The sequence below is a fragment of the Lepisma saccharinum genome, unplaced genomic scaffold (assembly GCF_977018435.1).
Source record: "Lepisma saccharinum unplaced genomic scaffold, izLepSacc3.1 HAP1_SCAFFOLD_427, whole genome shotgun sequence".
NCBI classification, from domain to species: Eukaryota; Metazoa; Arthropoda; class Insecta; order Zygentoma; family Lepismatidae; genus Lepisma; species Lepisma saccharinum.
In genome coordinates, this window is record NW_028143126.1 from 228314 (window position 1) to 243838 (window position 15525).

General features: G+C 37.7%; 1 protein-coding gene across 1 annotated transcript in view; it reads right to left on the bottom strand.

The window, feature by feature from the left end:
• The window catches only part of LOC145982803 (von Willebrand factor A domain-containing protein 8-like), a 172799-nt gene that overhangs the window by 139597 nt on the left and 17677 nt on the right, over nucleotides 1-15525 (bottom strand). The window contains exons 2-5 of the mRNA XM_083116170.1: nucleotides 11727-11885; nucleotides 4231-4458; nucleotides 3431-3637; nucleotides 1714-1874 (exon numbers count right to left, since the gene is read on the bottom strand). Coding sequence (XP_082972296.1) covers nucleotides 1714-1874; nucleotides 3431-3637; nucleotides 4231-4458; nucleotides 11727-11885 — 755 coding nt within the window. The remainder of the gene's footprint in view (nucleotides 1-1713; nucleotides 1875-3430; nucleotides 3638-4230; nucleotides 4459-11726; nucleotides 11886-15525) is intronic.

Consider the following 15525-nt stretch of genomic DNA (forward strand, 5'->3'; position numbering starts at 1 on the left):
TGTAACCAATGGATTTACAAAATACATAGTACATTATACCTTCCGTCTGCCACAGAACAAAATGCGAAGGGCACAGCAACTGTGTCATCTTTAAAATCCCTTCTGCTGCACTATCCCCAACAACAAACTGTAAAATTTCTTCGTGAACATTGGGCCTCTTCCTAACAGTTTCTTTAAAAAGCTTGAAATGGTATGTTTACTAGACATGTTACGTGGAACAAATACATAGAACGTATTAACAAGAAAACTACCCTTCCTGTTACAACTCGCATCACTGCTTGTTTCCTGACAGGATTTCGTCGAATCCACGCCGCCACTGCTTTCACAAGCTTCTGGCTTCTCACGCTGAGAGGTCTACCTTTCCTGAGGTGGTCCTCAATTGTCCCTTTGTCACAGTATCTGTTGATGATCCGATGCATGAACATCCTGCTGATATTCAGCTTTTTCAGGGTTTTGAAAATGTCCGATGGTGATTTGCCAACTTTCTGCAGTGTGATTACTGCCACATGGTTCTCGTATACACCCCACTCCATTCGACTCGCAGTGAAACTCACCTTTCCGCTACCACAGCCAAACACACAATGATACTGGTTGTTGTTTGATCCAACATTGCGGGGTTACCTTGCCAACCAATGTTGCCATCCCTGTCTAAACTTTGTAACAGAATTTATGATATGACTAGGTAGCTTTCATTCAACTGTATCCAATATGGAAAAATAAACAAATGGGATTAAAAACAATGCTCAGGATATTCAAACAAATGTTAAGTCAGTTTTACTACATGGCTGTGAAACTTGCAAGCAAACAAATAAAATAGGACACCAAATACAAACATTAGTGAATAGGTGCTTAAGGAGGGTCATGAATATAAAGTGGCCTGATAAAATTACAAAGGAGAAATTTTGGGATATCACAAATCAGAAACCAATCATCCAACAAATAAAGAAGATGAAATGGCAATGGATCGGGCACACGCTGAGAAAACGGATGGCTCAATAGAAAAGAATGCTTTGGATTGGAACCCCAGGGAACACGAAGGAGAGGACACCCCAGATGCACATGCAGAAGGACAATCGAACAGGAGCTCTGCAACAAGAGAAGACATGGTTGGAGGCCAAGAGTTTGGTGAAGAATCGGACAAGATGGAAATGCTTCACGGAGGCCCTATGCTCCACTAGAAACAATAAGAAATAAGTAAGTAAGTGTGTGTGCTAAATTATGACTAAATATGGAGCTCCATTCTGGGCGATGCTAAACATCATCAATGCCATCATTGTTTTAAAGGCAACAGATCCAGTCGGAGTAGCACTAATAGAGACAATTCAACACTTGTAAAACTGGAAGCAAAAAAATCAGGCCAAACCTGGACTTGTTCACTACATCAGTTTGTAGAGTAATGGCATGGCAAGCCAGAAATCTGGGTTCAAGTACTGGCTGAGCCTGCATTTTTTTGCTTAAATTTCTGTGTATTAACATTGTTTCAAATACTTTGAATTTATAGTTCTAATTGTGAAGTTTGTGTCAAAACGTCAAGGGGAAATGTTAATTTTGAACTACAAAGTACATTGTTTGCATGACTGTGGATACAGCCAGGTGAGAATAGAACAAAATTTATCTGTTTGAGGGAATCAACTACACTTTAGCAGAGAGTTAACTATTTCATACTGACTGTATTATTTTTATGTCGTTACTAACTGATAGAAGAGATATTACCTGTGAATTACAGCCAACGTGCTAGCATGGATTCTGTGAATGCCGTCTAATACTGCTAGTTTCCCCTCACAGGCTGCCATCACCAGCTGTGAATCTTGCCATATAGTGTCTCCATTGGGAAGTGTATTCCTCTGTTGAATCAAATCCCGTGAAGTCATATCCTTTAATAAAAATCATTATTCCTTACATACCATGACTCTTTCCAATTTATTTTTCATTGTTTTTAAGATTGAGCTAATACAAATACTCTCACTGATTCCCAGCAATACCAATACTTAGAAACGGAAACAATTTAAAATAGTTCAGAATATTTATGAATTTTAAAACAGAGTTTTTAATTGGAAGTGTACCATATTAATCTACTAATATTAAAATATTCATAGTTTACACATAAGATAACTACAGATTCTGTATTTATAACCAAAATCCATTTCTCCCCACAATGATGGTGCCAAAATATGAAAAAGCCTCCCCGATGGCGCAGTGGTAGCGTCGTCGCCTTGTAATCAAGGGGTCCCGGGTTCGATTCCCGGTGGAGGCACATAGTGGTTCGGATCCCACTTTAAACTGTAGGTCCAGTCCTGATTAGCCTCACTGTGCATAAAGTGGACTTAAAACAACAAATCAATCCAATCCAATCCAATCCAAAATATGAAAAAATATGCATTTTGAATAATTCCCATGATATTTAGACACTGCTAAAGTGGCATGTGGGATTCTTGCAGATCCTGCAAAATTCCTAGACCATGGAAAAGTATCAGCTGATACTGGTGATTAAATTTGAACCAATACTTACCAATACATTGACATGGGCTTGGATCCAATTACATTAAATATAGTAAGTCATTTGCAAAATAAAACTAGGAGCACATTCCTTTTTGCAGCATATTTGGATAAATGGATCTTTCTACATTTATTATATGTTTTTGGTAATTTGAAAATTCATTTCATGCAATTGATCTCTTATTCTTATTGCAAGATTAAGTTTAAATACTTTTATAAAGCATAATAATAAGTGTATAAATTTGCAGTTGCCCCCCATCACACACACACTAAGTATATACACAGAACAATATGAAATTTTTACTGAAACTGATAAAGTGCTGATATAAAATTTACTGAATTGACTACTGATATAAAATGGAAAATATTCCACTACGAAATTTAATAATTCAGTCACTTACTTAATTAATGTATGGCTCTGATGGGTTTTGCCTAATATGAAAATTTCTACGGATACCAATGAAATAAACCTCCTTCCATTCTCATTCACTGGTCATTTGCCATATTGTTTTAATATTCTTTCATCAAAATGATACAAATTCTAGAAAGTATAAATGTTTTAATTCTGGATGTTTCTCTAGCAGTGAACAATGAGGAGATTGTCACCGGTCAGTTCCGGATATCCTTCCAAACTTTCAAGAGCTAATGCCACTGTCATCTTTAGGGATAGAAGTGGCTCTATCCATGAAGATGAGATTGGTGTTAGCTCAGAAGCATATATGAAACTGATCTGGCATATCCTGAGAGAATCTCTTCATTATAAATGTTATGCAGTCACCAAATGTTAGTGACTTAACAGACTTACATAGATATATATAAAAAAGTTGAATTTTGCAAATCACAAGGGCTAACTTTAAAATGCTGCAGGTTGTGGTTTTATTATTCTGTATGTGCATGTGTATGCATTTTAGTCCCTCTGGCAATTTTACTGTACCTGATATAAAACAACAGGTTCAATTTGGTATCCCATCACATCTGCTAATCTCTGCACCGTTGCACTCTTTCCACAACCTCTGGAACCAATCAAGCAAATGTCCTTCACAATGTGGGATTGGAGTAGTTCTGCCAGTAGCGTTTCTTGGTAAGATGTTTCAACATAGCCTGGCTTCATTTTTGCAAGAGGATTTGAACCACACGGTAACTGAAAGACAAAATATCAGGTAAGAAGCAAAAAATGGTTGACTCATCAGTGGAAGGAATGGATGGGTGCCTTTTCTTTTTGTACACAAGGTGTGAAAAACTGGGATGTGTATTAATGTAATATGATATTCATAATTGGGAAATGAGAGACATGGTAGTACATAAATAATAAATTATATCAATATATTTACAAACAGGGTTGCCATAAAGCCTGGAACCAATGATGCTATTGCTTTCTGAAAAAGGATGAGTCATGGTTCTGACAAAAGACAATTGGATGGAGATAATTCTTCTCTGTGGATGGAAGTAGCAGCTGAGTTCAAAAGGAGACATCCGGAAAGATCAATAAGTCATAGTGCAGTTGAACCATATCTGAAAAGGATAGCCATTATAACGGCTGCATTGAATCCTCACATTTTGAAAAGAATTCAAGGAAACATGTTGAAACATTTGAGAAAGTGGACTCAGCCTGCAAGTTTTGCATTAGGCTTTTATCAGTTCTCCTATTGGTTCATGAATTTATGGCCACTCTTAATTTTGTTTGAAAGAGATTCGTTAGGGATTGGAAAAAATCAGTACAATTAAAGTACAAACCGTTGCATTCACAGTCAATCCATGGCAAGAGAAGCTCATGTGCACTGAATCCTCTTTCTGTGCAACTTCCTGTAATTTTACCCTTGGATTTCTTTCCTTGGATGAAGGAAGGAGATTGAAGTTAGACAGAGTATCTTCAACTGCCTGCCTCCCTTCCTTTGTGAGAAAACTCTCATACGGATAGAGCCTGTACAATGCAAAGTATGGTGGAAGGGTTGGGAACTTTTCCTAAAAAGACAATAATAACAATAATTAGTACTTTTATAAGCTCACCTAAATCAAAATTATTATTACTATTATTATTACAGGCTTAGTTTTACAGCATTGTAGCAATTCATTGAAATAATGAGAAAAGAGTTGATATGAATTTCTACTGTTAATAACAGAGTACCAATGTAAAATTTACCGATGATGATGATAATAATAATAAAAATAAAAGTAACTCCTTGGCAGTCTGATTGTTTGAAAAAAATACTTTATACCAGACTACATGTTGTTTCTTTTCTAATGCATTCAATGTCATCTATTTCATGCAAAATTTTAAATGATCAAAATAATTTATTATTAAATCATAAAATTGCAACCACTACAAAAGAGAATATGCAATGTACACATTTTTATGCTACTTTTTATAGTGAATACAATAACTATAATAATTATTTTTTTAAAAAAAATTCCATGCACTTTTTCACAAAACATGTTAACATATACAAGTAAAAATTGAACTATTTACACTTGCGCTCAATGCTGGCAGCTAGCAAGTCAAGTTCCGAGTGGGAATGGTGATTCCATTCTCCCCTTCTGCCTCTTTATATTCATAGTGCTGAACCCTCAACCCTACAGTAGGTTATGCATAGTATATGAATAGGGTTACCAGATCACTGTAAGGCAAAAGTAGGACATTCTGCCCCAAAATGTAGGACTTCAAGTCAAAATGTAGGGCACAAATCATTTGCAGTAAATAATACATATGTATAATTATATATATATATATTAATAACTTACGTTTTGCGAGTATCTAGGTAACTCCTGTGACGTTTCGGGATGCAACTGCTCCCTTCCTCAGGCTGCTCACGTTTAGGTTATGTATAAATCATAACCATGTTGAACTCTCCATAGGTAGAGGATATAGGATTGGTAAAAGGTGTGTGGTTAAAAAACAATAAAAGTCTAAAACCCATTACAGGTGCACGTAAGACTACCATGCTGTTTCACCGATTAGAAACTGCTCCTTGGAATGTTAAAACTTTAAAACTGTGAATAGCCACGGTCCATGTGTGCTGCAATACTCCAATGTTTCCTCGTAGAGCATGAGGTCAGGTGCTTCCCTTCTCTTTCTCCTCTATTTCCCCTCCGTTTTCCCCCCACTCCTCCCCCATTCCAGGTCACGTCAAGTCCAGCGTGAATTCCTCTTCTATTTGAGCTTGGCATGCTACTTCCGGGGTTACGATAAATCCTATTTTTATGTATTCCTTCCCATTCCATTTCTTGAACATCTTCCCCCACATCTCATTGATATTCCCATCATCCCTGTTTAATTTATTCTCTCTTCCCTTACATATAAACGACCCTTCATATACATTCCTTCTTATAGGTTTTTCCTCTTCCCTAAGCACTTTCCGTTTGGCGATTACATGGCCTTCGTCAAGGATATGTCTTGGGAACTCCCTCCCTTATATCCCTGTCGTGTTCTCCCCACCGAACATTCATGCTTCTTCTTGTTTGGCCAATATATTCCTTGCCGCATTGGCAAACTATTCCATACACACCCTTCATCCCTCCCTCGTTTATATCTTCCTCTTTTCTATCTTTCTTATACCCCGTGAAATGCTTTTCTAAAGTTTTTGGAGCTCGCATCCCACACCTTACGCCATGTCCTCTTACAAGTCTTGCCCGACCCTGTGGCCAAGTGGTTAGCACATCGCGCTGCGACGCCAAGGGTCCCGGGTTCGAATCCTGGTCGGGCTTGGTTGTTTGTGAAAGTCCATTCATCAATTTCATCATTTCATCACTCATCCCCATCTTCGCAAATTAGCCAAGAGGCACAAAACGCGAAGTAAAATAAACTAAATCAATCAATCAATCAAATCAATCTTACAAGTCTTTCGATTTTCTCCGATGTTTCGGGAAAGTACGGAATGCCTATATATTTAAATTCACCCTCATCCTCTAACTTCTTCTTCTTTTCCTTTTCCGTCTTTCTTCGGTTTATTCCTTTCCAATTCTTTCCCATATGTGACCTTAGCTTTACTTAAATTCCCCTTTAACTCCTCCTCTCTGTATCCGTTCCTCTTTCCTATTATCATTATTCATTCAATTTCTTTACGCAAATCAGCTTGGTTGTTACATAATCTGTGAGCCAGCAGAAAGAAGTTTTGAAATACGTTATTCTTTGTCCTGTTAGCATGGGTTGATTCTTTGTTGATATATAGATCTCCCGATAATGCCTTATGATGAACCCCTGTGTGAATTTCCTTTCCCTATAGTTGAATTGCCAGGTCTAAGAAACTAATCTTATGATCATCAATCTCTTCCTCTTGTTCACCTAAGGTTTTGAAAAGTTTCTTTACCTCCTCCCCCTCCCCAATAACAAGAATATCATCTACGTATCTGCCGTAGAACTTAATTCCCCTGTTTATGAGGCTAAGTGCTGTCTTTTCGATAAAGTGCATAAATATACTCGAGACAATTCCTGAGACTGGGTTCCCCATTGCTAGCCCTTCTTTTTAAATGTATATCATATCCTCCCGTTTCCCCAAAAATAGTTAAACCTCGTACGCAGATTAAACCATCTAGCATACTCCCATGCCTCGACCACATCTATTCTCTTACTCATTAACCATCTTTGCAATGCATCAGCTGCTTTTTCTCTAGGAACACTGGGGTATAAATTTACGACGTCAAAGCTCACAATGCGATGGGAGTTATTAACTTCAAGTTTTTAGATCTCTTGTTTGACGTCCATGGGGTTCTTAAACTAAATTCTGTTTTTTCCCCCACTCTTTTAATTCTTTTAACTAGGATTTTGGCAAGCCCATAACCTGGGTGGCTATACATTAGAATGATAGGTCGAAGGGGAATCTCTTCTTTATGAGTTTTTGTAATTTCGAAAGCAGTTGGGATTTCCCCCAAGAAAAGAGGAAGAAATTAACAAGGGAGCGATGAAGGGTGTGTATGGAATAGTTTGCCAATGCGGCAAGGAATATGTGGGCCAAACAAGAAGAAGCATGAATGTTCGGTAGGGAGAGCATGACAGGGATATAAAGGAGGCAGTTCCCAAGATGGGGCTCTCCGAACATATCCTTGATGAAGGCCATGTAATCGCCAAACGGAAAGTGCTTAGGGAAGAGGAAAAACCTATAAGAAGGAATGTATATGAAGGGTCGTTTATATGTAAGGGAAGAGAGAATAAATTAAACAGGGATGATGGGAATATCAATGAGATGTGGGGGAAGATGTTCAAGAAATGGAATGGGAAGGAATACGTAAAAATAGGATTTATCGTAACCCCGGAAGTAGCATGCCAAGCTCAAATAGAAGAGGAATTCACGCTGGACTTGACGTGAACTGGAATGGGGGAGGAGTGGGGGGAAAACGGAGGGGAAATAGAGGAGAAAGAGAAGGGAAGCACCTGACCTCATGCTCTACGAGGAAACATTGGAGTATTGCAGCACACATGGACTGTGGCTATTCACAGTTTTAAAGTTTTAACATTCCAAGGAGCAGTTTCTAATCGGTGAAACAGCATGGTAGTCTGACGTGCACCTGTAATGGGTTTTAGACGTTTTTTGTTTTTTAACCACACACCTTTTACCAATCCTATATCCTGAACCTATGGAGAGTTCAACATGGTTATGATTTATACATAACCCAAACGTGAGCAGCCTGAGGAAGGGAGCAGTTGCATCCCGAAACGTCACAGGAGTTACCTAGATACTCGCAAAACGTAAGTTATTAATATATATATATATATATATATATATATATATATATATATAGATAGATAGATAGATAGATAGATATATAAATAATAATGATTTTTTAATGAATTGTAGCTTTTCTGGCGATGTGATTCGAACAAGTGTTCTCAGGTTACCAGCCAGGTGAAGTTGATGTTGGCTTCCAACGTTTCGAGCACAGTGCTCTCATCATCAGGAAATATAGAAATGGAGGCCATTGAAGGGTTAAATATATGAATATCATGGGGCGGAGTTTGGACTCTGTCTTCTTATTGGCTCGCTCTGGATCCTGGTGATCTTATTGGCTGGAACTTTATTTTCATGGAAGAGTGGGTTCCAGGCATGACTGAGCTGGAGTCCCACATTCCTGTTGAGATTGGTGCTTTCCCGTGATATGGCTATGGCTTCTTTTACTCATCGGTCCCAGTATCCGGCACATTTGGCTATTATTTTGATGTCAGCAAATAAAATCCTGTGCCCCTCTGTGATCCTGTGATTTGCAAGTCCTGACTTTTCTGGTTGGAATAATCTGATGTTGCACTGATCTTCAGTATGTCACTGTTCCATGGTGTGTCCTGTTTGGCCTATATATGGTGTCCCACACTCGCATGGTATACGGTATACTCCTGGAATCTGGAGCTCCAGGTTATCCTTGATGGTCTCCATTTCTATATTCCCTGATGATGAGAGCAATGTATGTGCTTGAAACATTAGAAGCCAATATCGACTTCACCTGGCTGGTAACCCAAGAACACTTGTTCGATTATTTAATGATATGTTAAATACAAAATTCATAAACTTACAAAAATAAACACAACACTTCTTACTATGTGGTTTTAGTAGTACTTCTTCTCAGACCAGTCAGTTTTCTCAAATTTCAGGTGTAGTCAAAATATACTTATGAACATGAATTGTCAAACTCTTTTTACTTATACTGAACCAGTATCAAATCTTCGAACCAGTTTCATTGCCTTGTAATCAAGGAGTTCCGGGCTCGATACCCAGAGGAACATAGTGGTTCGGTTTCCACTTTAAACTGTAAGCTCAGTCCGATTAGCTTATCTCTGCATAAAGTGGACTTAAAACAACAACTCAAACCAAAACTTTCTCAACATTTGCATTCCACTCACAAATTGAACTCTGACATCAATAGAATGTGGCCCTCAAAATTTTGTAGATTAATAACTTCAGTCTTTGTTCTAGCACAAAACTCTTTTCTCTTGCAATGTCTGAATCAAAATATTTGACTATTAAGTTTGAAAATGGAGTCCATAAACTTATATCTTGCATGATGTTTTCCTGTTATCCCACCTTTTTTTGACTGAAACATGCCTTTTCTTAATTCAAATTACATGATGCTCAAAATGTAGGACATGTCCAGGGAAAAGAGGATGTCTGATAACCCTATACATGAAGTAACACACATTAAGATCATGTCTTACATCATGACAGTGGTGGTGGTCTGAGTCTATGGGCATGCACCTCACCCTCTCGATCTTGTATTTTCGATTGTGTAATTTTTTGGAGATGATGTGATCAGCACCAAGCTTCAGCCAGCTTTACCCTTAAGGTACTCATATATATGAGTCTGGGTGAACTCAAGAGCCATTTTATGCAGGCACAAGGCTGGAAAGTTCCGACCTTTGGATCACCCACTTCAGGAATGAAACTTGTGTCTCCACACATGGCAGTCAGACACCCTATTGATTGGACCACCGTGGCTCCAATTTCATGATAACATTAATCAGGGTTGCTACGATTCTTTGATTATGAAATTCCCTGACACTTCCAGGTTTCCCAGTCCAAAAATGAAATTTTTCCAGACATGTTTATCATCATGATTTTTGCTTTTGAACCTTGTGCTTTTCAATTAAATATATAATCTGTTAATTACGTATTATCAATATTCACTTTCACAACTTTTCTTTAGCAAATTTCATTCTACACACACAAGAACACATGAAAATTTGAAGAGTAAAATGTAAAATTACAATCGGCATCAAATGTATTGGGTTCTTACAATCACGTGCATCTAGCCTTCAGGCTAAGGTAACAGAGGTACATTATTTCACCATTAACAGATCTCCACAATATAAAAACAGAAGTTCATAAACCATATACATTTTTAATTTACTGGCGGATTTATAGTGTTGTAGAAAATGCTGCATTTTTTGCTTACATTTATAAGTAGACAGCATCTGGAGAAATTTTTGTTGCACATAGGAATTCTATAGGAAATGCCAAGAAGTCTAAGATCTATAAAATAATTGACGGTAACCTCATCTTCACCAACCTTTCCGATAATTATGACCATATTGTCATTGTACTTTAGTTATCAATCAGATATCTGGACTGCAAGTTTTCCATTGATATTATTTCTAATATCTAGTATTATAAAAGTGAAAATTTATTACAGAAATTTGAAAGAACCATAATTTTGCACAAGACTGAGAATCATAAGAATGAAATAAACAAGTTTCTAAACTGAATCTTTTTTGTAAGTGGAATCACAAGAACTGAATGAAAAAGTAGGGGTGAACTGCTTGTTCATTTTACAACTTTTACTCTTGCAGACTCCAAAATGCACGTAAATTCCATACGATCTGCAAAATTCCCTGATTTTTCCCTGACAAGCCAAATTCCCTGACTTTTCCCTATTTTCCAGGTTTCCAGATGCGTAGCAACCCTGATTAATGCTTAAGCTATCTGAAAGTTTCTTTACCAAAATACACATTGCAAGTTACTCATGTGTTTCAAAGAGATTTAGTTTTGCTACTACTCCTGATACTACTCCTACAAACAGATCTCAGTAGTGAGTGGTAGCTGTTGTGGTGCATATTGTGATTGTTTTCTATTCGCTCAACTCCTTGGAATAAGAAACGGAAATGAGAAAAGATAAAGATAGAGTTTATGAAATGATAATTTGTTGACATTTCCCCTGGTGACGAAATACGAAGTAAAATTCATACATGTCAAGATCTGACACTAAAGCATCGACTTTTTAAGGGCCCTGCCAAGCTCCAAACAGGGTGACAGGGAAAAATATCATAGAAATTTCCTTTTTCTGTGCGAGTTTCTCTTGACTCTTCACACAGGCTTGAATGGAATGGGCTTGCAACAATGCATGATGGAAAAGGGATGGTAGCACATGCTTGGGGGTAGTCACATTTTTTTTGTAAAAAGGGAGCTCTTGCAAAGCCCACTGATGCTGGCCTTCATGGCAGAGTGGTTAGCAAACTGCACTATAACGTCAGAGGTCCCAAGTTCAAATCTCAGCCTGGGCATGGTTATTCTACGTATGTCCTTTCATCAATTCCATCATATCACCACTCATTCTCATCTTCTTGATTAGCCAAAAGTGGTAGAAATGTGAAGTAAAATAAACCAAATCAATGAATCAAATGCCTAGAGATACTTCAGAAATTAGCACTGTTGCATTTATAAAAATTGGTGGAATCAAATGAAAACATAAACTTGAGTGTCTTGTGTATGATATTATGGATAATCAACAAGTAGAGAGAAATGTTTTTTGCATACCATAATTTGAGCAGCAACAGTAAGGTTGTCAGCAGGGAAGTCTGGTAGGTTGAGACTTGCCGACTCCGGAGATAGGAGAGCATAGCTGAAAGCTAGCACTTGAGACAACTGACTAGGATCCATTGTAGGTGCAGCTGCCTGGAGGTTCTTGAGATGCTCCTGCAAATAAATTGATGCAAATGAATTGAAATTTTAAGTTCGAGGGGTTTAAAGGCTAAAAACTTTCCCATTGCTTTAAGCATTTTGCATTAATGATAGTATCAATAGAGTAACACAGCAGAGTCAAACACAGGAACGTTTGAAATTATTTTTCTATCATTAAAATTCACAATTTTCATCATCTTCTCACAGTTTTACACAAAGGCCAAAGTTGTATTTTCAGACAGAAATTACATATTCTGGATAAAAATTGTTTCTACATTTTCGTTTGGCTGGATATGATGGCTGCCAGGACTGCTAGATTCTGTGGAAGAGTCAATCAGAGTGAAATTTTGGTCATGTGAAGATAACCTGTGAGAATCTGTGAGATTCTCAAGGGAAAGTCTTTTGTCTGTGGTTTCTGAATGTTGGTTGTTTTTGTTCACTGCTCGATGAAAGAAAAAGAACAGAGATGACGTGCATTTGTGTTCAGTTCATTAATATTTATGAATTTATTCAAAGCGATGACATGATCCAAAATGATGATTTGTACACGACAAATGTGATTAGCTGATAATGAAAATCTTTACTATTATCAGTGTATTAAATGTTTGACATATTTTGTTGAACTAAATATTTTTTTATGGATGAATCTTGGTGATTTTGTGTATGGATATTCATACCAGAGTTCATTAAAAAGCTTGTTGAGTACTCCTTGATTACCATATTTTCTTTTGAGTCAATTTCGAACACAGAAATAGGTGGAGATCTTGGGACTTTTTTAGTTTGGGTTTCCTCCTCATGAGGGATCTCCACGTCATTTGTGTTATCTTGTGCCAGGGTGCGAATGCATTTGAAGTTTGTACCTCAGTTTGAAAATGAATGGTTTTCTGAACTTTGGTTGGATGTTTCTCCGTAAGTGACTGTTGGTGGCGTAGTAAAGTGAGGAAAATCAAAGAAGCAGTAAATAAATCCGAAAAAGAAGTTTAATAATCGTGTTCCAGGATGAAAGTAGTGAGTAATCGTGTTCCAGGATGAAAGTAGTGAGGTCGCGAATGGTCTCCAGTTTTGTGATCAGAAGCGTACCAAAAGAAGGTTGATGGACGTTATAACCCCCGATTGTCCCAGTATTTCTAAAAAAGAACGTACACCCACCTTTCAAAAATCCTGGACACGCCACTGTTTGTGATATCTTCCATTGTACAGTGTCTGTATGTATTGCATGTATGAGATTAGAACTAATGTTGCTGGTACACTTTTGAAGCTCATTTTCTGATAATTCAAAAAATACCGAAGAACGAAGAAACAATTTTGTTAAAGGTCCGCAAGTCTCTATTCTGCCTTGCGGCGTCTTTTTGCATGTACGTTTAGTACAAGCCAGTGTTAATTAATACGTGATATATTATTGTTTTCTCCGATTTCATCTTTATTTAACTGTATAACAAAAAGAAAAGGAATACTCACTTTAAATGTTAAAAAAAGCTGTATGGTGGCCTGTGGCCCCGAAGCTTGAAGCATCGCTTGCACCTCAGGTTTTTAAAAAAACTGTATAAAATACTACAACGTTTGCTGAGCACACCTCTGCGCTTGTTTAACATTAATAAAAGAAATTCTAATAGATTTCTCAAAAATCACAATAAATTGATTTTGATTATATATAATAGATGTGAGTGTTGACAACCGAGGAGCATCTTAACTTATGTATTGTCCCAACAGGCAAGAAAAGCACTGCAGTGTCACCTCCCATTGTTCCTAGCTTTTATCTCTTGGGTATGTCATAAAATGCCACAGTGTTTGATGTATTCCATTACAACTTTGCAAATTTATCAATAACTTTAAAAAAGCTATTGTGAGGGGTGCAGGAAAAGAATGATCTACCCTTCAAGCCTTTAATCGCCCTTGTAGCAAGCTACTAATATTTATAGTTGTAGTATGCTAATTTTTTTCATCATTGCCCTAGTGGCGCTGGGGTACATCAGCAGTGATGTGAGTCTACACGTAAACAACAATTGTCTACATTCTACGTGTAGACAATGTAGACAATGTAAACTGTGTAATCTACGTAATCAACATAGACAACATGGCGCTCGTTGTTCGCCCCTTGTCTCTCGTTGTTCCCTTATCATTTGTTGCCCCATCCTTTGTCATTCTTATCTTTGTTCGCTCCCTCATAATTCGTCACCTGACAAATTTCGTTGCCCACATCCTTCGTTATTCTTACCTTTGTTTGCCCCCTGTCTCTCTTCGCCTCTTTATCATTCCTCGCGTCCTACTTTCTGTCGCCCCTATCTTTCCTAATTCTTATCCTTGCTCGCCCCCTGTCTCCCGTTGCCCTCCTTATCATTCGTCGCATCCTATCTTTCGTCATTGTTATCTTTCTTCGTCCCCCTATCATTTGTCATCCCTATCTTTCTTCAATTTTATCTTTTTCACCCCCTATCATTCGTCGTCTCATAATTTCTCGTCGAACCCATGCTTCGTCATTCTTATCTTTGTTCGCCCCCTCTATTTTTCTTCGCCCCTCGGATAGTGGGGCATCCCTCTGTCACCTTTTATGCTGGTCTTGTATGTTTCTTAACTAACACTATGTGTGTTATATTTCATTCCAAATGTGTAAATTATCTATCAATACATGAAAAAATAACATAATCCTCGGAGGAAGTCACCCACTCCATGTAGGCCTAAGGACCTCGGAGTGGGCGGTTGCCCTTTCTGCCTTCCCTTTAAACTGCCCTTGATCGTGTGACTGATGTTTATTGAAAGGAATTGGCATTTTACAACAAAACAAGTAATGAATGTGTGTTTAACCTTCATCCGTTCACGCACCCGGCGGTGTCTCGTCCCTTGGGGCTTCCGGGGCTTAGCCCCTAAAGGAAAACGGACCTAATGACGGAATTTTCAATCACCATAATACATAACTATCACACAATCTTTTAAAAGGCAATTTTTACCGACGTAAGTTCATCGTCAGCAGCAATGGATACGACAGCGCTCCTAGCGGCATTGATGTCAGTTATCATCTCGGGGCTCGTCGCAGAGGAAGGCGTGGTCTATGCTACACGCTACAGTGAAGGTCACGTGCTAGCAGAGAGAGCGAAGGGAGGGGTGCAATGGGTTTGCATGTTGATTCGGGGCTACTTCCATGGCGTCGCGTTCGTTCGATCCCGCGTGTTGTAGTGTAGAGTAGTGGTGGCTTTTATTCGCTATGAACAAAGTGGATTTCTTGTTGGCAACACCATTTCAGACATTGAGTGACAAAGAAAAACTTGTTGTTAAACAATTAGGTTTAGAGGGCTTCAATGAAAAAATAATTACAAATTTAATAAAAAAAAATAATTACAAAATTTGCTGAGCAGAAGAACAGGAGAGCACAGTTCTTGTTTAAATGAGAACCAACGTTCGTAGAAAGGTACGTTTCACAGCAATACCTGTTTCTTTTGTAATTCATGTGAATGGTCATTTTATTTTAAATTCTTTAAAAAAATAAGTCCAATTTTGTAGTTAAGAAGAAGATAAATACCTGTTTTTTGTAATTCATATGAATTGTTATTACCTTTTAAATATTTTTTTAAAAAAATAAGTCCAGTTTTGTAGTCTAGAAGAAGAAAAATACCTATTTTTTGTAATTCATTTGAATTGTCATTATATTTTAAATTCTTAA